This window comes from Trichogramma pretiosum, unplaced genomic scaffold (assembly GCF_000599845.2).
Source record: "Trichogramma pretiosum strain Unisexual culture from Peru unplaced genomic scaffold, Tpre_2.0 scaffold20, whole genome shotgun sequence".
Taxonomy (NCBI): Eukaryota; Metazoa; Arthropoda; class Insecta; order Hymenoptera; family Trichogrammatidae; genus Trichogramma; species Trichogramma pretiosum.
The window spans coordinates 1,404,042-1,427,574 of record NW_019641696.1 but is presented as its reverse complement, the minus strand read 5'-3'; the positions used below and the strand labels follow the sequence as shown (position 1 = coordinate 1,427,574).

General features: G+C 44.5%; 2 protein-coding genes across 2 annotated transcripts; one reads left to right on the top strand and one right to left on the bottom strand.

The window, feature by feature from the left end:
- The first annotated feature begins 13,600 nt into the window (after positions 1–13,600).
- LOC106656474 (adenylate cyclase type 7) lies at positions 13,601–18,700 on the top strand. Its single transcript, XM_014377472.2, has 15 exons — positions 13,601–14,106; positions 14,194–14,328; positions 14,432–14,646; positions 14,708–15,136; positions 15,209–15,797; positions 16,116–16,171; positions 16,249–16,383; positions 16,490–16,847; positions 16,931–17,014; positions 17,076–17,174; positions 17,239–17,382; positions 17,450–17,672; positions 17,736–17,945; positions 18,039–18,201; positions 18,283–18,700. Exons 1-15 carry the CDS (start codon positions 13,834–13,836, stop codon positions 18,626–18,628), a joined length of 3,459 nt encoding a protein of 1,152 aa, XP_014232958.2. The 5' UTR covers positions 13,601–13,833; the 3' UTR covers positions 18,629–18,700.
- Positions 18,701–20,365: 1,665 nt separating this feature from the next.
- Positions 20,366–23,170, bottom strand: LOC106656502 (palmitoyl-protein thioesterase 1). The gene is made up of 7 exons (XM_014377505.2): positions 22,724–23,170; positions 22,469–22,578; positions 22,275–22,402; positions 22,048–22,206; positions 21,828–21,945; positions 20,708–20,866; positions 20,366–20,627 (listed from the first exon to the last, which is right to left on the bottom strand). Exons 1-7 carry the CDS (start codon positions 22,854–22,856, stop codon positions 20,502–20,504), a joined length of 933 nt encoding a protein of 310 aa, XP_014232991.1. The 5' UTR covers positions 22,857–23,170; the 3' UTR covers positions 20,366–20,501.
- Positions 23,171–23,533: the final 363 nt, after the last annotated feature.

Here is a 23,533-nt window from a genome sequence, read left to right as displayed (position 1 = left end):
TTCCAAAGGGTTAAATTGTCATTTTTAAATTGTAAAGTAAAAATGCATATTATTATAAAACTTGAAAAATATCTATGCCACTAGTACACGAAAAATATAAGTAATCCAAGAGTTGTTTTTGTCCGAGAGTAGCGAGTTCACGTGCTTCGTGCACGTATTTCATAATAATTTTATTATCGCAATTGTAACAGAAAAATTTTCCAAGACAATTTGGTCGAGTTACTCTTGACTCGAGTCGCAATAATAAGATAAACTCGCTACTTTTCCTAAGCGAAACCGAAAATTGTAAAGAAAAAGTGCATAAAAAGTAACACATTTTTTTTCTTCCCTCTAGTCGCGAAAGACTCGATCGCGTTGCCTCGATATGTAGGTATATATATACTAGGGGGGCGAGCCCCCCTGCGCGCTTCGCGCGCCAACCCCCCTCGTTTACAATTTCATATGAGTATATGTTTAATAATATAAAATTTTATATAATACTTCCATTGTACAGACGTTCTCATCCAGTTGAAAGATTAGCATTACACTTAGAAAATAAACAAAATTTAATTTTCCCTGAAAATGAAGAAGTATTGATGTCGGTTTACCAGCGTTACGTAAATGTGTTATTACGTAATCGAAAATTAATTTTTGATCTAAATTCATTTTTTTGTATCTAAGAAGATATTCATTTTTATAAAATTCCAGTTGACTATTTAAATCTTCTTCATCAACAAGAGTTTTTAAAAAATCCAGATTCGGTGCTGGTAAACCGACATCAATACAGCTTAAATTTTCAAATTCTAAAATATCATTTATTTCTTTCAAAGCTCTGTTTTCATGATTATCTTTAAAACCTTCCAAAAAATATTTTTTATAAGTTTGCCAAACGTCTCGAATCATTGGTATATTGTTAATAATTATAAACCAAGGGAAAAATTTTCTAAGTTGTTTCGGCATCATTATTAAACAAGCTTCGTCAATATTTTTTTTATTTCTAGATCGCTATCTACTAATCCCATTGCAATCGCCGTTTCTCTAAATGTATCGTATTTAATACCCTTATAAGTTCTTAAATCGTCGAATGATTTGCAGCCTTTAGCTTTGTGTAAAATTAATTTTAAATAAAACCGTTCAACATCTTTTGGCACAACACTAACTATTCTTCCCAATGTATTTGAAAATTGTGATCTCCGTTCCCAAATTCAAAATTTTTTATTGTACTTATAGTCTTGTAAATTATTTACGTACGTGAATTTTCTAGCATGAACATCATTTTTATTTAAATCAAACCACGCTGTTAAAGTAGTACCAGGCTTTTTGGCTGCTTCTACTTCTTCATTTTCAGGGAAAATTAAATTTTGTTTAATTTCTAAGTGTAATGCTAATCTTTCAACTGGATGAGAACGTCTGTACAATGGAAGAAACCAAAATAACCAAATTAACCATAATAATTTTTGGTTCTTGTACAAAAAATCAAAGTAACCATAATTATCACATTTATGACCCTATTATTTAAATTATTTTTGTACCAAATGAACGAAAGGTCACGTGACGTAATTATGTGATCGTCGCGTGATCGAAAGTTCAAAGTCACGTAATGTTAACGTATAGAAAGGTCAGTCACTTGATGATCGCGTTATAGAAAGGTCAGAGTCACGTGATGATCATGTGATGATCGAAAGGGGTCAAGGATCAAAGTCACCATAATAATCACCACCTGATCAAAAGGTCAAGGTGTCGTGATAATCACGTGATCAAAAAGTCAAATTCAAATATTTCGATCGAAAGGTCAAAGGTTCAAATGGTCAACATGGCAAAAGGTTACATGACCTCATTACGTGATCATCATGTGCCTCTGATCTTTCGATCACGTGGTGATCACGTTATGACGCATCGCATGATGAACGAATTATAACGCTCAAGGTTACGTTATCATCAAGCGGTTCGTTACTTAACGTAACGTTACTTAAGCACGTAATCGTCACGTGAACGAAAGGTTAAAATCACGTAATCAAAAAACCAAAATAACCATAATTATCACATTTATGACCCTATTATTTAAATTATTCTTGTACCAAAACGCGCAAGGTTACACTATAATAAAATGTTTAAAATGGCGAAAGGTAAAGAGGTCACGTGACGTAATCACGTGATCGTCACGTGATCGAAAGGTCAAAGTGACATAATCAAAAGGTCTGTCACTTGATGACATCGTTATAGAAAGGTCACATGACCTTTTGATCACGTGATCATCAAGTGATGACGTCATATGATCATTCGACCGAATCACGTGATCATTACGTGATGACGTCATGTGACTTTTCGACCGAATCACGTGATCATCGCGTAATGACGTCATATGACCATTCCACCAAATGGCGGCGATAATGACGTCATATGACCATTCCACCGAATGGCGGCGATAATGACGTCATATGACCATTTCACCGAATGGCGGCGATATTATCTTATAATATAGAGAGAAATATTATGCTTCGGTCGCGGCGCGCGTGGGCGTACGCCGCTGCTCTCATTCGAACGAGATTAATCAACTGCTGCTGCATACACCATTGACGATGCGGACCGGACTCACACACACACGCGCGCATTACACAATAGACTTGCAGCCCCGTCGTACGTGTGTGTATAAGAGAATCGGAACCTTTTGGGACGAAAATTAAACACGCGATCGCAAAATCGTTGCATTCAACGCGCCAGCGAAATAAAACAAATTCATTAAGCAAACGAGGGGTCAGAGAGAGAGAGAGGGGCGACGGCCTATTATCAAGCGAAGCAATTGGAAATGTGGGATGTTATTTTCGGGGCTTACGCGTAATTAAGCGCGTCGATCCCGAAGACTGTATACGCAGTACTCGACTGCACATTTGCCTCTCTTTATTTCTCCGATTTTACATGTTAAAACTAAATACGCACACCGAACTCGGTGCACTGCGAACCGGTGCACTGGGTCATCGGCTTTTGTGTATTTTATAAGGCATGGCCTCGCCCGTGGCAGCCAGGCAGCAGCTAAACACAGATGCAAATTAATCGTGGAAACTGAATCATGGAAAGAGAGAGAGAGAGAGAGAGAGAGAGAGAGAGAGAAATGTGGGTTCATTCAGTGGGTATATACACTAGACGTACGAATCGCGGGTACGCGCACGTTATAGTACGTGACCGGGGCCGAAATTGCGACCAAATCCACTGAGTCGATTATATTCGAGCCACGCGCGCGCACACATTTCGCTTTCGACGTACTGCATTGTTTTCGCGACTGCGCGCAATCTTTTTTTTCTCTTCTTTTCTTTTCTCAAATCCACTCACGCATAATATTATGTACGTGCGTTATTACGTATATAATGCGGGCATCGATCCGATATGCACACGCGCGATCACGTATAGTCATAGTCGTGCCGCTGCACTCGCTAACTAATCCGCCGCAGGATCGCGTTTAATTACTCGGCTGACTTTTATTTTATATACGTATAATATACGAGTACGGATAAGCTGTAATCGATGAAATTTTGATGGGACCGACGAGGTGTCGTTCAACTGCAACGTTTAGGGGGGGGCACGCTCCGCGGACTCGAGCCTTTAACGACGCGCTCTTAAAACAGATTGAGCCGAGTCGAGAGAGAGAGAGAGAGAGATTGAAAGGAATCCATGCCATAGTCCGGAGCTGCAGCTTGATTATATAGATCGACCTGCGGGACCCCTTACGTCTCGGCGATTTCTACATGTACTGCACCCACCCTTTGCGCAGCGCAATGAACGCGTACGTATGTGTGTGGTAATACAATGTCGGTGCGCATATGTCAGCTCTGCTTGTATTATATATAGCGTGTATATCCGCTACCATCATGTATACATTATATTATCGAGTAAACTTGTTGATTGGTTTACTTACTTAACGAGCGGATGATTGTCCTCCTGTGTATGTTGTATACATATAAAGTATATTAACGTCGTGTATATATAGCTGCCCGCTGGGCGGCCCGGCCCCAAACACGCGCGTCACTTTGCCAGATTAAACGCCTACGTGTCGAGTGCGTGCGTACTATTTTATGTATTACGCGATGCTATACTGTATATAGCACGAAAAAACATCGTCAGCTGGGTACATTATACGGTATAAGTGTATCGAAGATTAGAAATCACGTGTATGTATAGGCCCCGACTCGATCTGTGCCCATTGTATTATACTTTTTTTATGATATACGCATGAGCCTCGTGACTTTGCGCGCGGGCAATGTAGCCAAAGGAGATTGCATAATAGCCGGTGCAACCACACACGCGCCGATCATTGTTTTCCGCTCTCTCCTTACGTGTACATAGCATTATTATAAACTCGTTCGATATATAGACGCTGCACACGCTCGAGAGAGCTATGGGGTGGACTGCCGCGCGTTTGATTGAATTTTTCAAGGGCGTGTTGATGCGTGTGTCTTGAACGAATCCATTGTTCGACCTCTCCCGAAATGCTCCATGTACTCTTTCTCTTATTTCTGTTCTATTCGTATACATATAATATCGGTGTATATAAATGCTGTTCTGTACCGTCGAGTGGCGACCGAGGCTATACACGGGCTTTTTTATCAGTTCCATCATTTTGACTCTTATCTATACGTACTCTCTGCGCTCAGTTTCGCTCGCACCCCCATCGATGCGCTGTACAATAGTTGACGACGTTAACGGGCCCGGCGTTTATCTCCCGCACGCGGGACACTACATATGAATGCGACGATGAACCAGCTGCTGCTCCTCCTTGTTCTCGTTTCTCGATCGATCTGTCTCTCTATTCAAATTTTTCATCGTCGTCGTACATCTAATGATTATATATATATACGCGATTGGACGATCTATTTAAATTTTGTACGTGTGATCTGCTTTTATGTATATTTCATTCGTGCCGTGTGTAGCCCTTTTGAGAGCAACAACAACGACGACGACGACAACGAGGCTTGAGAATTCAAGAGGCACTTGCCGCGCCTACTCGACGAGAGAGAGAAAACCAAGTGCAGGCGAACATTAGCCGACTTTATACGGCTCGATGGATTGTTTTTGAGTGTGCACAGAGCACACACATACACCGCGCACCTGTTATTTCGACCCGCTCTCCACGTTGAAGCCTGGGGTGCAAAATTGATGGAAAGAGTCGGCTGATCTTCTGGTATAGCTGCCTCACCAGAAATTTCAGTTTCGAGACGCGGACGCGTTAATTATGATCTTAACAATAATAATAACGATGATAATAAACTGTTCGGGCGAGCGTATGATAAATAAAAGAAACAAGCCGAGGCGCAGAGAATATTTTATATATATATATAGGTATACAGGTGCCTGCTGCCGCTGCTGCTGAGAAGAGAGGCGCGCACCGAGCGAGTTTGTATATAGGATAGACGAGATATACACGCGATGATAAGGGAAAGAGAGAGAGAGAGAGCGAAGCAAGAGGGAAGGGGGGGAGGGAAGCTTGATTAAAATATTAATTGAGATGGAAATAATAACGATTCTCATCCCCGACGAAACGTGAGCTTTGTGCTGCTGCGCGCCCCAGAATGTATATATAATACACGTGTTGTGTTGCCGAGAGAACGAGCGAGCGAGAGAAGTGGTAACAACCCGCTACTGATGAAGTTTCGTCATTCATTGTTTCGAATCACACGCTATATATATGTGTATCCTCTCGCCCCCCCCTCCGCGCCGAGCACCGCCGACGAGATGAGAAATTGTTATTATTATTATCATTATTGTTAGTTATTACCGTTTGGAGCTGCGGCATAGCTTATAACATATATATATATTTCTCTCTCTCTTTATCTCGCTCTATGCTATGTGCTACACGAGTTTAACCCGACAGAGAGAGAGAGAGAGAGAGCGAGAGAGAGGAAGAGAGAGGAAAAAAAAAGATGAAAAATATCCCGAGTATACGCCGCTCAGCAGCAGCAGCAGAGAGAGTCTATGTTCTCTATTATATGCACTTTCTTTATTAGCGCTTTGTGTTGCGGCGCGCGCGCGCGCGCGGATGCTGCTGCTACTTTTTTTTTCATATTATTTTCCTATTTCTCTCTTTTTTTCGTTGTTGTTGTTGTTGTTCGCAGCACGTACGGGCGCGACGTGTATAAAATATATATAGAGCATCGATTCTTCGATATTACGAGCTTTGGCCGTGTAATTATTTTTGTGTAACACACACACACACACACAGCTGCCGAGGATTCGACTCGCTTTTTTTTTTTTGGCCCGGAGCAGCGAATGAAGCTACCCCCCTCCCCGGGCGCGCGCAAGTTCTCGCGAATCTTTGTAACGCAGCGGCGAAAATACACGAAGATAATGTAAGCGCACGCCACCGCCGTCCGTAGATTCCATATTATTATTTTGTGTGCATGAGTACGTATAGCGCTCGCACAAAAAAAAGTGAATAAAAAAAAAAAAAAAAGGATACAGCGTGGGGATAGAACGATGTATATCTGCTTCTGCCGCCGCTGTACACTACAGCTAGATGATGATATATACAGGAGAGGCGAATTCATTTTCTCGAGTGAAACGACTCGGCGAGATTCGTTATTATTATTCGAGTTTTCTTCTTTTATGCATTCATTGTATTTTCTCTATCTCGCTTTCTCTCTCTCTCTCTCTCTCTCTCGGCTCGACTCGGCTTGCCCCCCTGCGCAACATCCCGACAGTTCCTCCACTGCTGCCTAGTTCGCTCGCTCCTTTTCATTTTTTTATTATCTTTTTTTTTGTTACCATGATTATTGTTTTTTCTTACTGTGTGTATGTGAGCGAGGCAAGTTCATCACTGAATATATATATATACCGAATTCAGCTGTGTATGTGTGTGTGTGTGTGTGTGTGTGTGTGTGTGTGTGTGAGTGTGTGTGGGTGGTGGGCTTTCCGCCAAGTCGAATCACTTAATAGATTGAGTCTCGCGTCGAGTGGAACATTTTTTTTCATAGCATCAGCCGCTCCAGGCACTCTTTTTACTCGGGAAGAAAAAATTGTCGCGCGTTCTTACTTCCAATTTATTTGTTTCGTTCAACGTCCTGAACTCCGAAGCGTACATAGTTATCCAATCAGGAAGAGTCGAATTTGAAATTATCGGCCCGCTGCGCTATAGCTACTAACTATAGGACTGGACCGCGGCAGGCGGATCGTTATATACAATCGGCGCGCGACCGCGAACTCGTTGCTGCTGTATAAAGCTCTGCAGACTTGCGACTGATATTGTCGAGGTATTCTCTCGCGGTATAAGAGAGAGAGAGGAAGAGGGAAAAAGACGATGGGACGAGGCTCTCTCCGCCCGAGCTTTGTCGAAAATTAGCTGCGCCGCTAATGGACGAGATAGAGCCCTGATCTCTCTCTCTCTCTCTGTTTTCCATTCCTTTTTTGCAGTCTCTCCCACTGTAACTTTCCTCCTTACGAACAGAGAGGGAGAGAGACGGTATGCAGCCTCGTCTGATATTACGTCAGGCGCAATCGACACAATTTTTTAATATTCTTTCTTTCCCTTTCTGCCTTTCGGCTTGCGCTCTAAAGAGAGAGAATGAGAAAAGAGAAAATAATGATGATAATAATTTCCAGCAAAAGCCCAAGCGCCGCTATCTCGAGGCCAGCTAAAGAGTATCATATTGTGTAGATGAGCATTAATAGCAGGCAGCGGGCCGGGCCAGGAAGTTTTTCGACTGTGTAGCAGCAGCACATGTATATAAACTCCGGACTGTGTACGTACGTATGTATGTATGTATGTATGTATGCTGTGCGCGAAGGGCAAACAATAGCCACGGCCATTGTTTCAGCAGCTCGGAGCTTGACGGGGGGGACGAGTCGAGTCGCGAGCTTCATCGGCATTGCGCTCGCTAATGCAAGCTGTATATGTATACGTCAAACGACGCGAGCTTTTTGGCCGTGAATACACGTTCGTGCGTGTAGAGAGGCATTAATACACATGCGTTATCCCTACAATACACAATTGCGATGTACATTATGCGCGTTCATTCATCCGGAAAGAGGAACGAGGATAACTAAGCTTTGAAACGTGCGAGGATATAGGCTGATATAATCGATATACAGTCCGGTATATAGCAGCAGCCCTGCGCGCGCGCGACAATGAAAATAGCCCCAGCAGCAAGTGGGCGTGAGTATTATTAAATTGTGTTATCCTCGAGCGTCCCGAGCGTCTACTATATAATATATAGGCAACTGACTGCGTCTGTGCTGTACGCCCCACCCGCGCGTGGGGCAAGCAAGTCGATGGGCGAACATGGCGCAAAAGGGGGTGGTGCCGCCGCCGCCACCGCCACTGCGTTTATCTCGTAATGTATATTATATTATTGTATCATCGCTGTGAATAATTGGGATGTGTGCTTTGATCGGAATGATCTATTTTCGAGCTTTAATTGTATCGAGCTTTAGCTGGGCTATGTTTAATGATCGTGTGAAATATGAAACTTGAGCTTTGACTGGTCGAATTGTCAAGGTCGATGTTGCGTAATCATTTTATTGAATTCAATTGGATTAAAAAAGTCACTCGTGCTTTGGAAGAAAAAACGAATTCGAGAATCATCGGATTTACAGTTTAAAAACTCAAAGCCGCTTACTTATGCAATTGTATTTGCTCCGCCACTTGCGACTTTACAGATTTAAAGATACTCGCCATCTGGCGGCAGACGCTCAAAGTAGTGTTATCAATTTGAAGCATAGTCGAAAAATTGCTCTACATTTTTTCGAAACAGTTAAACTGTCGTTTGACGTTGAGCATCTCTACCAAGAGCTATATAATTAATAAATTGCATTTGACTAAAGTACGTTCGATAATGTAAAAAATCGTTACGTTCTTCACTAATAAAATGTCAACATTAACTTTAGTACATTGTGTTGTTTATAAAGCAACGAAAATGCCCTTGCATTAACGATACGAGAAAATTTCCAAAATTCATTCTACATCTGCGATAGTGTCTCGAAGAAAAAGGCACTTGACGTGTACAAGAGCCGCGTGATCGTTAATGGATCAAAACTGTATATAAATTTTATTTGATATGTTGAATTCATGAAATAAAAAAGAATACTTCTTTAGAGGTTCTCTATTGAATTATTTATGTGATTAGAAGCAAAAGAGTAAATACAATAAAAACTGGGTTGAGGTGATGCCTTGGCCACAATTTTTACCAACTGAGCACAGAAAATGTATATTTCCATAACTTTTTTTCCTGGCTGATTTTCGAAAAACGGCTCTGAACAGCCCTGCGTATTGTAGCTGTAATTAACTGCATCAAATTTCAGTCAATTTCATCGGGTAGTTTTCCCGGAAAACAGGATCAAAATTTTTTATCCTGCAAACAGTAATCAAAAATTTCGATCCCGTTTTCCGGAAAAACTACCCGATGAAATTGACTGAAATTTGATGCAGTTAATCACAGCTACAATACGGAGGGCTCCACAGAGCCGTTTTTCGAAAATCGGTCAAGTAAAAAAGTTATTTCAATTTACATTTTTAAGGCTCGGTCGGTCAAAATTGGGGCTTCGGCATCACCTTAATGATATTTTTATTAGATTCACAACAGAGCTTTTGTCATTTTCATTACATCTTATACCATATGCATGATTTTCGCTGTCCTCGATCACAAATTTGCCGCCAAGCAGATATTGTACAGATCTACGTTCCTCAGATTCCCGAGGACCATTTCGCAGCAGAGAATCGGCAGCCTGTAGTGAATCAACCGCAGGAAAGGTTCCAATGCCCAAGACTCGAAAAATCCTCTCGACAACTTGTCGGCCAGGTGCACGGCGCAAATCTCGAGAGTCTGGTTAACCACGTCGGGTATGATTGCCGGAGGCCCTACTACGAAGGTGCCTGGAATCAGCGCTCGTACCGACGTTGCCAAATCGAAGTAGTCTTTGTACGAGAGTAGTTTGGCCGCCTCCTTGGGACTCAAGCGGGTCAGGTCGTACAGCGACAGGCTCGGATCGTTATCGTTCCTCACCTTCTCCTTCTTCGCCTCCTCGGCCCATTGCTCGTCGCTGTACCAAGATCTTTCATTATCCTCCGACGCGACGTCGAACAATCCGCACTCGTGGAAAAATCTCATGATGTTCGTGGCGTCGCCTCGGCTCAGTTCGTATCCGGCCTTCTCCAGGCGCTCGACGATGGCCAGTACGCCGCCGGCTCGGTACAAGTCTTTGCATTGGGGAAACATATTATTTTGTAGCTTCGGGGCATCATTCACGCTGGGGTAAAACTCGGTCGGGAAAACGAAGCCGTTCACGTTGGCGCCGCGATTCAGAAGAGCATCCACGTTGTCCGGCAGAAGAGTCGCCACGGCGTATCGTAGCGGTGTCCAGCCTTGATTGTCCAACGCGTCGACCTGTACCGGCCTCGTCGCCTCGTCGTCGCAGAGCTCGAAAAATTTCCGCGCGCACGTGTACTCGATAAAATCCGTCGATCTGCACAGGCAGTGCAGAGGCGTCAGTCCTTCTTCGTTGGCCAGATTCGGATCGGCACCGGCTCTCAGCAGCGCTCGGACCGTCTGCTCGCTGGGGTAGCCTTCCTGGATGCTTAGATGCAGCGGCGTGTCTCCCGTCGCCGGCACCGGCTCATTGGGATCCTGGCCGAGGTCGAGGTATTCCTGGACACGCTCGGGAGCGTACGACCACCTGCAGACCACGTGAAAGTGACTCCAGCCGTGCTCGTCGACGTAATTGCTACGGGCTGGGTACATGCAAAAGATGGAAAAATTGAGCTGCAGCGACAGACCGTGTCTGGCAGCGAAATGTACCGGTGTGATTCCGTTCAGCAGCGGCCTGCCCGTAGCCTCGTCCAAGTCGGGCTCGTCTCTGTAGCCTTCCAACCACAGAACATGGACGAATTTGGCCGATTCTTTATTCCTCCGTAGATCCTCCGCGAGAAGCCAATTGATCTCGCGGGCTCGGAAAATTTCTCGCAGATTCGGAAGTCGATGTCGTCGTCTCCAATCGTCTAACAACGGATAAAGTCGATCGAGCAGTTGGCTGCGCTGCTCTTCGATTTCCCAATTGATCCTCTCTCTTAAGCTCCTCAACTTTGCCATGTTGATTATGTCGAACTCTTCGTCGGTTACGTCAAAACGCGGATCACGATGATGGTTTGCTGCACTCATGGCTCGGATGCACTATCACTTTTAATATATAAAATGAAAATAATAATTTTCCACTTTTATCACGATTGCTGCTTCGATCTTCGCAGCCGAGTTTTGTACGCAGCAGCGTCGTCACGTACCCAGCGGTCTATATGTAGTAGAAAAGTAGCGAGTAAAAGAAAGAAACGACGTGGCCGAGTCTACAGAATTTCAAGCGAGAGCGAGCGAGACAGAGTTCTAAAGATGGCGCAACATAAAGGCCCAGGACCATCTCAAATTTGAGCGAAAACTTTGGCCACTGCCCACTAGGCACTTTAAGGCAGAGCAGGCTTGTCCTAAGCGGACATGTGTAGTAATCACCAACTCGTGCCCACTCGCGTGTTTGATTTAACCTGTCTGCTACTCTATTTCAATAACATCATAATGTTAATATTGTATACAATACAGACATACGTCTGATATACGGACGATAATACTGCGGTAACAGAAACACCTATGATTTTATCGAGATTATTAGGATTCTTAAAGTGACAAATAGACACGAACATCATGCGCGTTGCCGTGTTTTAAATTTAGATAATCATATTTAAAAAAAATTTATCACAAAAAAAAGTAATAATAAATGTTCACCTGCTATCACCATTCACTTTTTACATCAATTTTTATTGAATATATATATATTTGTCAATGTTTAATTAGCTAACTAACAAACAACGATTTGAATTGTACTTGATGAATCCACGCATTGCCCAAAAATCGTACTGTACTACTGTACTGTATACACAATGAACAACTCGATCGACTTTCTCAAAGTAATACGAGCGATATCTCGAGAAATGGAGATTCGGTTGCTTACACGCATACGCAGAGAGCTTTGCCTGTATAGCAACTGTGCGAGGCACATCGGTCGGAAACCAGAAAAAGAATAGTACTCATGTACGCGAACAAAAGCTCGCGCGTATATAGCCGAAAATCGTCGGCCGCTCGTGCACCGCTCGGACGCACACAGCAGCTTCCAGCAGTGTTATTATCAAGTCGAAAAATACGTCGATGTAGCGCGTCCACGAGCAATAACAATGGGGGGATTGTTTTCCTCGCGGCATTTCTCACAGATAGCTTGCGCTATCGTATAGAGGTCCGAGCTTGCGATTGTTGCACGAAGCTTTCACGACGGTGCGTGCGCGCGGCTGCATCATATCGTATACTCATTACTCGTGCGTGTATCGTGGCTCTCGTCTCGAAAAGCTTACATGCCTGCGCGGCAGCAGACCCTTTGGCCGTATGCGATACGTATGTGTGTATATTCGTGCTGGCATGTTTTTATATTATTGGACTATCGAGCGTGCGAAAATAGGCGTTTGTGGCTAGAACAGCATCGATGTATGCGGGTGGGACGTTGGCCAATTTAACACTATTTTGGCCGCAACCGTTTATCGCGTGTATAGCGCTAATGCGAATAAGACCGAAAAAAAACAACAACAATGACAAAAGCGATAAAGATACGCGCGCAAATTGCAATATACGATAAAAGCTGAGATCGTGAGAAAAAAAAACAATAAAACTCGGAGGGACAACTTAGGAAGGTAAAAGCATAGCTTACTTAACTAATGATTAAAAAGTTTCAGAAAGTCGACAATGTGAAAAAATGCAAAGTCTGATTTTTTGTGAAGTTCAACAAATATGAGTAAAAGTAGCGCGAGGTATGTAAAGTAGATAATTCGGTATTGTAATTATAAAGCACAAATACAGCTTGAGCTTCGCGTTACTATTTCGCTGTATTTGTAATTTTTTCTTCGTCGAATTGAACGTCGTTCGAGTATCTGTAAAAACTCACGTACTTAAATCGATCGAATCGCAATTATTTTGTTAGTACTCGAGCACCGAACCCTATTACCGGTATAACAAGATAGTAGAGATCGCGACGCCTTGGTCGATTTGGAATTTTCTAGTTCTCATTATTTTTTTCGCGCATAAACGAATCAGCAGAAGCATCGAACTTATATTTACAAAATCCTGCGGTCGATTGTCTATATATGCCCGAGAAATGTTCTCCGAGTGTATAGAAAAAAGAAATTAATCACGGCTCTGGTATATAGGTGATAGGCATTGCATACATAGGTATACGTATACGAGCAGCGAGCGAGTCTAATCTCGGAGTTGACGATACATTTATATTTCGAGCGCGTATAGGTGCGTGATAAACAACTATATACACATAATGAAGAATCATTATCGAGCCGCTGGACGTAGACGACGACGACGACGACGCCGCGGGTATGTGTATAAAATAATACACGCACGCGCTTATATAGACGCGGAAACGCGCGAGAAATGGCATCGCGCGGCAGAGATAACAGAGATATCTCGGATATCGCGAGCCGAGAGCGTTGCAAGTGGCCCGCGCGCGCGCGACACAACGTAAAGAAGAAGAAGAAAAAAAAGCGAGGAGTACAACAATTGTTATCGGCGCGCGACGCGAGTCAGTCCGCGGTATCGATTTCGCTCCGCTCTTGTTCGCAGCTCACATATATCGTGATTTATTTTCATTATACCGAGTCTCAACGATTTTATTCGTTACCGCGCTAAAACTCGTGTGTGTGTGTGTGTGTATGCTCGTGTTTTTTATTTCAACTCTATAATTATGGCTTGAGTTAATCGCCATGAAATCCTATCGTGCAAAGTGATCAGTTCCTCTACCACTATATCTTATAAGTTGGCAAGTCCTTAGAACAAGCGCATGGCTGTAGGACAATCATCGCCATCATCATGCCATGGGCCTCGGCGAGACAACGACGATTACGATCACGACACCAAGTCGGCATGCCAGGGTGCTACGACTTCGAATTCTGCCGGCAACGGTCATCATAACATCAACATCGACGCGATGGAGGCGGCCCAGATGTACGCCAGGAACAGGTCGTTCGGCTCGCGCAACGATCTCGACGACTCTATCGGGGCCTTCGAGGAGCTGCCCCGCGACAAGGCCGACTCGGCCTGGTTTCACATCGACGTAAATATATCATCGTCGTCGTCATCGTTATCGAGTAACAAATAATAGCGACGATATTAATGTAAAAACGTTATTTACCTTCGTCAGAGAGAGTACAAGAACAAGAATTTGGAGAAGCTGTTCGGCCAGTTCCAGCGTAAGCTCCAGCGCGGCAACATATCGCTCTTCGTCGTCATACAGATAATCCTGGCGATCAGCCACTGCTCCATCCTCATCGGTTGGGTGAGTGTACGACGGTCGACTCGAAAAAAAAAAACAAATTACTCGTAAATTATAATTTAAAATGATATATCCCTTACCAATTCGTTGTCGTACGTACGTATAGACGTCGGCGACGGACGCCATAATCGACGTGGTAATAATGGGCGTGCTCAACGCCGTGCTGTTCCCGATCCTGGCGCTGGTGTTTCGCGCCGGCTCCTACAAGGAAAATCCGATCCTGTCGATCTACTACTCGTGCTCCATCGTCGCCCTGCTCATCATCGGCGACGTCGTGCCGGCCATGTATCACTCCAAGAACGACGAGAAGGCCTCTTACAAGTGAATATACATCATTTAAATTTTATTTTGACTCGCTCATTGATTTCCTCTTTGCGCGCAGGCCCGTCTATCAAACTCACACTCTGATCGCCTGCTACTTCTTCCTGCCGCTGCCGCGCACCCTGAGCGCCGTCATCCTCGGCGTCATGGCGTCCACCTGCTACATCACCAGCTCGCTCTTCATCACCTATCGCAACGACTTCTTTTACGAGCAGAAGATCCTCACCGATCTCAACTATCACGTCTGCATCAACATGCTCGGCTGCTACTTTCGCTTCATGAATCAGATGATGATCAAGAGGTCCTTCCTGGATCGCAACAAGTGCGTCCTGTCGACTCTCAGGCTGAATTACGAGAAGGACCAGGAGGAGCAGCTGACCAGGAGCATCTTGCCGCGGCACTTCGCCCATCAGATCACCAACTGTTTCGTCGAGAAGAGCGTGCCGCAGATGGAGGAGACGAGGCCGTCCCTGACGTCCATCACGATCAAGTAATTGCGCATGTCGATGTCGATGCCGCGCGATCGAGAAATTATTTTATTTTTTTTAATCTGTGCTCGCAGGAACATGTTCATGGAGGTGCACAAGAACGTCAGCATCCTGTACGCCGACGTCGTCAACTTCTCCGGGCTGACGGTGCGCATGCCCGTGCAGAAGCTCGTCGAGACCCTCAATCGGCTGTTCGGCAGCTTCGACGACGCCTCGGAGCTGCGCAAGGTGCTGCGCATCAAGTTCCTCGGCGACTGCTACTACTGCGTGGCGGGGGTGCCCCAGCCGGATCCGCGCCACGCCGCCAACTGCGTCGATCTGGGCCTCGACATGATCGACATAATCGCGGGCCTCGGGGCCGGGGTGAGGCGCGAGTGCGGCGTCGACATCGACATGCGCATCGGCGTGCACTCGGGCGAGATAATGGCGGGCCTGCTGGGCGCCATCAAGTGGCAGTACGACATCTGGTCGAGGGACGTGTGCGTGGCCAACAAGATGGAGCAGACGGGCAGGCCGGGCAAGGTGCACGTGACCGCGAGGACCCTCGAGCTCCTGAATCGCGACAATTATTGCGTGGAGGAGCTGGATCAGACGGGGAACGAGATCTTGAACAAGTACGGGATCACGAAGAGTTACCTGATCACGCCGGTCAAGCAATGCGAGGTATTGTATACATTAATTAAATAATTTCATGTGTTTCAAAAGTGATGAAAATTCATCAGAATTCACTAAAAAAATATTTAAATCGCAAAGAATGATATTCAAGATATCCGGCCACATTTCAACTTTTACACGAGTTAAATAAAAAATTTCAATGATTTCACAGTAAATCTAAATAAACACTCCTACGACTTGAATAAACATTAATCGGGTAACAGATGGCGATAGGGCACTATCATCTAATGCTTACATTATAAATTTCGTGCGGTTTTCTTTCTCTAATCGTCCAACGTTTATGGTCTACGTTTCATGTGTTTTCAGCCAGAAAAGTACGAGTACACCAGCGACACTTGCAGACGCAGACGTCCAAATCGCAGGTAAGCATCGAGCTTGCAGCAGTCGTTCGACAAACGCATTCTCTCAATTTGCCAATCGTATCCCTTTTTGCCCATAGAAACGCCTACGACCAGCAAGCCCAGCGAACGAATCACTTCGGCCAGATGATCGTGCGCAATTACCATCTCATACTCAAGGAGGCCAACAAGGAGATGGAAAAGGCGATCGACCACATGCCCCTCACGAAAATCGAGTACGTATATTATATATAAAAAATGACGCGCGCGTCGGGCGCCTCGAACAAAGTTCGAAAATAAGATCGATCTCGCTCTCTCTCTCTCTCTGTCGCGCGACTACAGACAGTGGGGCAAGTGGGAGAGGATCAATCCGATCAGTCTGCAATTCGACAAGTGGCAGTGGGAGCTCGAGTACTGGCGCGAGCCCGATCCCCTCTTCAAGTTCTCGATCCTGCTGCTCGCGGTGCTGCTGCCCTGCGTAGGTCCGATCCTCCTCATACGCAACAACAGCAACGTCCAGATGAGCTACACCATCTTCAGCTATCTCGGCACTTTTCTCTTCACCCTCATGCTCATACCCATGTCCTGGATGCAGTTCATCTGGGATTACGTCCTGACCAAGAACAACGACGAGCAGAATCCCTCCTGCGTCAAGCCGACCAATCCCGTCATCAAGTTCTTTTATCGCACCAGCAACGAGGTATTACCAATGTATTCTTCGGAGGCAATTTTTTTCATTTACGAGCTTTATTTTTAACTATGAATTTTTTTGTTGTTGCGAAGATAGTGTGGAAAGACAGTCTGCGTATTCTCGTCTACTTCACCCTCACTACGATCCTGACCATCACGACTACCTACACGTTTTTGGTGAGTCTCTGCGTAAATGTGATCGATCCGATTGAATTTAAACGTCGTTCGTTTTCAATAGTACGAGTGCCAATTGCTGGTTCAAGCCGAGTCGCACAAGCTCAACTCCAGCAGTCCGATCGAGCCGACTTACGCCTACAAATGCGTCGCTACGCCTTGGGTACGTCAACAAAAAAAATTCATAATTATTCGAGCCATCGTTATATTGTTCTTCCGTTTTTCAGCAATTTACCGAGCTGTGCGCCATAACCATCATAACTACCTTCATGTTTCTGCGGATAAATTTCTTCATTAAGCTCTTCTCCGGCGCCATGATAGCGATTTTTTACGCCTGCAACGTCTGGATTTATCGATCCAAATTATTTCAAGTAAATTTCGAACTTACGTATATCAAGTTGTGTTCTGAATAATTTCAATTTTTTCTTCGATTCGTAGATACCCCGGGAAGCCTGGAATCCCATTCTCGGGGCTCAATTGTCTCACACGCTTGCCATTGTTTACCTTATATTCTCCATGCATCTGATCGATCGACAGACGGAATATCTAAACAGATTGGATTATCAATGGAAGCGTCGACTCGCCCAGGAAAATCGAGAGGCTTTCAATGTCTGTCGCGCCAACAAACTCTTGTTGCTCAATATTTTGCCGAATCACGTGGGTAAGTCGACGCGCGACTTTTTTCGTCTACTTTCGGACGATGTAAAAAAATTATTCTGTACAGCTGAAAAATTCATGGGAATGGACAACACGATGCTGAACCGGCTTTATCACGAGAAGCACGAGTACGTCGCCGTGATGTTCGCCACCCTGACCAATCTGTCCATCGAGAACGTCGACACCCTGTCGAATTACAACAAGATAATCTGCCACTTCGACCTGCTGCTGTTCAACGCGATGTTTCAGCATCGAGTAGAAAAGATCAAACTAGCAGGTTGGGTACAAAAATTGATACACACATTTTTATACTTGCCCCCCGTGAGAACGAGAAAAAAAAAGTGCATCGCTTTTCTCTCTCTGCCGACAGGAACGACGTACATGGCCGCCAGCGGATTGGACAATCTGAGGCGCAACTCGGGCGGCGAAAATTCGCCGGGAAAGTACAGCGTGTTGAAAGTCCTGACTCGCTTCGCCGCGGAAATCATGAAGATCACGGAAAATATCAATAGCCAAGTCGACGGATCTTACGCGTGAGCATATAGCAGTATTTATCCTTCGAGAGACGAGTTCGATTTCTCTATCGCCCCCCTCCCAATTTGAATTACGCACAGATTGAGAATCGGCATATGCACGGGCGAGGTGACGGCCGGCGTGGTGGGCGTCAAGAAGCCCCTCTACGACATCTGGGGCGACGCGGTCAACATGGCCTCGCGAATGGACACCACCGGGGTGCCCGGCAAAATTCAGGTACTGAAGGAGACGGCCGACAGCCTGGAGAAGCTCGGGGTCAAGTGTCATCCACGCGGCGAGACCTACGTCAAGCCCAAGGGCCTGTTGACCACGTACTTCGTCGGGATCGACGCGGATGGGCAGCTGGAGAGGTGCGGCGCGTCGCTGCTGCCGGACATCGTAGAGGAGGTCGACGAGGACGAGGAGCAGGACGCCTCCAAGTTGTGACAAAAATTTTTAGCGACAAAAAGTTGAATTTATTTATCTTTTTTTTACGTTCGTATACTTGTTTTTTCTACGTGTGCCATCGGTAATCGTACAAAATGATGTATGATTGTTTTTTTGTTCTATCTTTTAGGAATTCTTTTGATAAATCGATGATTTTTGATAATTGCATTTTATTCATTTACTCGATGATTATTACTTGAAAAAAAAAAGTTGATTAACGCATGATGTATCCCCCCGCGGACAAAACATTCGTATTATATGTTCCTTTGGTAGAACTTTGGCATCATTCACTGATGATGATCATCATCATCGTATATATTTCGTACACCAAAAAAAGCATCGAAAAAATTCCAATCCACGTGTACACAGGGGTGGTCGGAGCTTAATCACATGATGACTGCATTCAGTCAGCGGCAGCCCTCTCGATGCCTTTTTGCTCTTTTTTTGCTGCGCCAGGTCAAAAAAACATACACTTTTATCTATACAACTATCGGAGCTGTACATGCGTGTCGGTGGTGATGGTGCAGCGCCGGTTGCAGCACTCTCGGCGCGCACGGCGGTGCCACACAAAAGCTTCAAAAGTGCGCGCGGGCTCTAAAAAACATACATACTCGTGGCATTATGAACCGCAAAAACGATCCGTGTAAATTTCATAGTTTTTCTTTTCTTTTCTTTTTTTTTTTGTACGCATGCACGTCTGCACACGGCGCGTCCGCGATAAATCGACGCGTGCTGATGAATTGCATCACCGAGTCTCGATCTTCGGACGTTCTCGGAAAAAGCGAAATTTCGATACAAAATGGATCGAGCATAATCAAGAAAGCGAGTATATATAAAGAATATTGCCCGCGGCTTCCGCGCAGAGTCGCCTCGCTTTCATATCGTATCGTATCTTACGAATCAGACATCTTATTTCGTGCCCCGCGTTATTATATGTATTTTGCTATACACACACAAAAAAAAAAAGCTGCTGCATAGCTCCTAGAAAAAAGCTCATTTCTTTATAGACGCGCGTATACCCGCGAGATATAATATTTTCTCTTTCTCGATTCGCGTATACTCGTTTATTGAATATTTTCGATATAAGATGTACACTCGCATCTGTATGCCTATACGCATCTCTCTACCCTCGAGTAGATCATATATTATATTAAAAAAAAAATCTCGTTTCGAAAATTAGCCCTTAGATAGTACCACGCAGACCGCAGACTCTCTCTCTCTCTCTCTCTTTGGATGATATAATACAATCTTTTAATGGACGCATGTACACGCGCGCCCAGCTTTAGAACTTTGTACTCACCCGCGTGGTACCGCGCGCACACAAAAGTGGCGCAAAGAGTTTACTACTGCTGCCGCTGCGACCCCTTTTTTTGTACACCCTCTGCTGCTGCTGCTGCTGCTGCTGCTGCTGCTACTGCGCGCAATGCGATTCTTTCGCGGGCTTTTACTACTACTGCTACTACGCCTACGCACGCAGTACCAGCAGCAGCAACGCCTTTGACATTTTAATCTGGTTTTCATTGCTACTGTGCGTATAACTGGAGTTTTTACATCTCTCTCTCTCTCTCTCGCTTTTTACTCTACAACGGCTAGGCGGGGGTCTGATGTATCTTCCTAGACTTTATTTTCTTTTTTTCTTTTTTTTGTTTTGTTCTTTTTATTCTCTTTGCTTTGTTTTGTTTTACGCAGCATCCTGCGGTGGTGGCAGTATAGCTGCACTAAAGAAAATTAGTCGAGTTCATTTTATATATACTATTTCATTATTTTTGTATATTTTACATCTGGTTTCTCTGGCGGAGAACTTTTGAATGAGGCAAAAATAAAATTCACAGAACTAGTTCACGAGCCTTCCTCGGAATTGCGGGTAATTATTTCACAGCAAAAATTTGCTGATGATGTTCTCGACGAGCCACATATCGGTGAACTGCAGGTGATTCGCGTCGATCGAGAGAAAATGTAACTTTCCTGCCTCGTCCATTTCCTTCAATCCCAGGCGATCCTGCGAAGTAAAAAAAAAAAAATTGATAAAGCTCGGCGTTGTTTTTCGAAAAATTTTAATTCTGTTGCATTCACGATTACCTCGATGTAAATGTCGCTCTCCTGTAGCGTCTGAGTCTCGACCGCCTGGCCGGGTTTGTAGAATCCGAACCACTCGGTTATCTTCGGCTCGACCATCGAGTCCTGCTCGAATTTCACCATCACGAAGTTCTCGAGCTTCTTCAGATTCGTTTTGTAAGTCTGCGCAAAGAGGAAAAAGAAAAGTATTATTTTACGATAAACGCACTATAGGAACGCGCGGGAAAGTCGCGTTGCAGCGAATACGCGCGTGCAGGGAAAATTGGCATTGCCGTATGAATTTCCATATATACGCACGACGACGACGACTACGCGCATTTACTTTCTAATAGCGCGGCGCTAGGTCGAATCGACGAGCATCGATGCCTCGGCCCGAACGCGGAAACGATTCGTAATATCTACCGCGCGAGCTCGACATTATTATTGGTAGGCGAAAGGGAAGGCGTTACGCGCACTTTAACACGCAAAAAAGCCGCAATTATAGAAAGTCTCGCATGGAACACATTAACGAGCGATTCCTCCATATTTTGAAAATGTAAGAGTTTTAAAAAAATAGACATAAAAAGTATTATTTATGAATAATAATTTCTTATAATTTATGTCTTTTTAAAGAATTTGTGTGAGCAAATAAAACTTTTCGCGACGATTTGCTAAGTGAATTACGACACCGCTCGTGAATGTTAAATTATGAGCATAATTGTCAGTTTGAAAGATAATAATGAAAACTTATGGTTGGGCTCATTTTTTTGTCATTACGACGATTACTATCTTCAAACTACGTTTCGAGCATTTACAAAACGATACATCGTCTTTCACAAGGCATCAATTTTCTAAAACTACGTGTAGAAGGAAGATTCTGTGAAAATTTCAAGTTGATAAGATTTTTTTTTTGATTTACGATTTCGGTCTTAAGGATTAAATCTATTTTCAACTGCCTCACATTTGACACTTGACTTGATAAAAATGTTGATAAAAAAGTTACGTAACAAAAAATGTGAAATAAAGCTTCTAGTTAATTTTCAAATGTACGTTCCTGGCTTGAAAAAAAAAGTCGAATTAAACGCGAGTTCGTCAGATTTTGAAAGCAAGGAAGAATTACTCATACATGTTGACGTTTTCATACCTCGTTGACAAATCGCTCGTTGTTGATATCGGCTAGGAAGATACTGTACTTTTTGTACTCCTTCTCCTTGAGTGGGTCATGCCAGTACTCGGCTTGGACCAGCTTCTCCTGGACGAATCTGTAAAAAAAAATTACAAAGCATCAAAAATGAATAAATAAATTGGCCAGCATCGCGCGATGTAAGTCTATCGTCTTATCGAAAAGTCTTTCAGCGTCTTACTTGGAATAAGCCGTGTAATGCAGCAATCTTCGGAGATAATCGCAGAAATGGTGCTGAAGCGAAGCGCAATTCGGCAGGCCGTAAACGCCTTGATGCTGACCACCCAGCGAGATGAGATTTTTCATGGGCGGCGAAGGGCATCTCTGCGCCACTGCTCGTCTGCGCAGAAAATCATGGAAAAATTATTAGCCGGCGAACGATGACGCATTTTTTCAACGCCTACTTACAAAAATTGGCCACCCTGCGAGAAACCGATGGCGTTGTAGCCGTCCCGGAGCTGCTCGTCGTTGGCCAGCTCCTCGCAGACCTGCGCCACTTGCTCGTTGACATTTTTAAAGTAGCTGTTCTCGACGTCCTGCAACGGAAATAGTGAAATGAACGATTCCTCGTTCATGATCGGTAAGGAATCGGATGAACTTACCTCGATCTCGTTGTTGCCGATTCGTATCGATTTCACGTAGACGTCTGTCATGTGCTGCTCCAGAATTCTTTTTATCTGCCCGAGACTGTAGTCGAAGCAGCAACTGTCACCTATGTAAAAAAATGTTTCGACGTTGTATTTTGATCTCCGCAGGGGTCACGGCGCAATTGATAAGCTGGCATAATCGGCCGCTTCCTCTTCTCGCGCGCGAGAAAAATAAAATATATTTTATCGTTTCGTCGAAGATCGACTCACCCATTCCGTGCCACATCACGACCGGCGTGACTTTTCTCGTCCGATTTCCATTATTATCCTCGGCGACGACACTGGAGCAAATCAGCGCCGAGAACAGCAGCAGCAGGACTGCAACGGACGCCCGAAACGACATTTCGATCTGTTTGCTGCGCACACGAGAGCGAGAGAAAGACGCGTAGAGGTCGACGAACTCGTGCTGTGCGTTGTCGCGGACGATCGACTATAGCCTGGCCTTTACTCGCTGACACTCGATGCGCGACTGAACTTGCTCAACATTAACGCCGACGCGACTAGGTCGGGTCCTCTTCTGTAATCTTTGGGTATATGATGCACCGAAGACCGGCCGATCCTTTCCTTTTTGAGCGACGAGTCGATTTGCGCTCGTGTACGTGCGTTTACACACGCGTGTATACAAGTATACGAGCGATGTTTTTGTCACGCACGACTTGCATTACATGTATAATACGTGTGCGGGGCGGCTATACATGCGACGCATCACGCCAGCTGCTGACGATTCTTGACAAATTTGCGCGAGAGATTTCCTGAGAGATCGGCTGCTGGTCACGTAGACTTCTGCAAGAACAAAATCGGGGTGCAGATTTTATCGCGTGTAGCTGTTGTCGCTTCGAGGGTCAGGTATATAAATCATCGACATCGTTATTTTTTTTTTTTTTTTAGATAAAATTGCAAAATGTATTAGCAAAAATAATGAAAAAATACACAACGCTCATTACTGTCGATCAGTGTTACAAATATATAACGAATGAACTCGTGCTGCCCATTACAGATCTATATATTCATATCGCTTTC

Bases quoted from the DNA above. Each gene is read 5' to 3' on its own strand.
- LOC106656474 (XM_014377472.2), top strand. From the start codon at position 13,834: ATGGCTGTAGGACAATCATCGCCATCATCATGCCATGGGCCTCGGCGA. The intron at 16,384-16,489 runs GTACGTATATTA...GCGCGACTACAG, and splicing joins ATGCCCCTCACGAAAATCGA to ACAGTGGGGCAAGTGGGAGA. The intron at 17,015-17,075 runs GTGAGTCTCTGC...CGTTTTCAATAG, and splicing joins CGACTACCTACACGTTTTTG to TACGAGTGCCAATTGCTGGT.
- LOC106656502 (XM_014377505.2), bottom strand. From the start codon at position 22,856: ATGTCGTTTCGGGCGTCCGTTGCAGTCCTGCTGCTGCTGTTCTCGGCG. The intron at 22,403-22,468 runs GTAAGTTCATCC...TTTCCGTTGCAG, and splicing joins TCGGCAACAACGAGATCGAG to GACGTCGAGAACAGCTACTT. The intron at 21,946-22,047 runs GTAAGACGCTGA...TTTTTTTTACAG, and splicing joins CATTACACGGCTTATTCCAA to ATTCGTCCAGGAGAAGCTGG.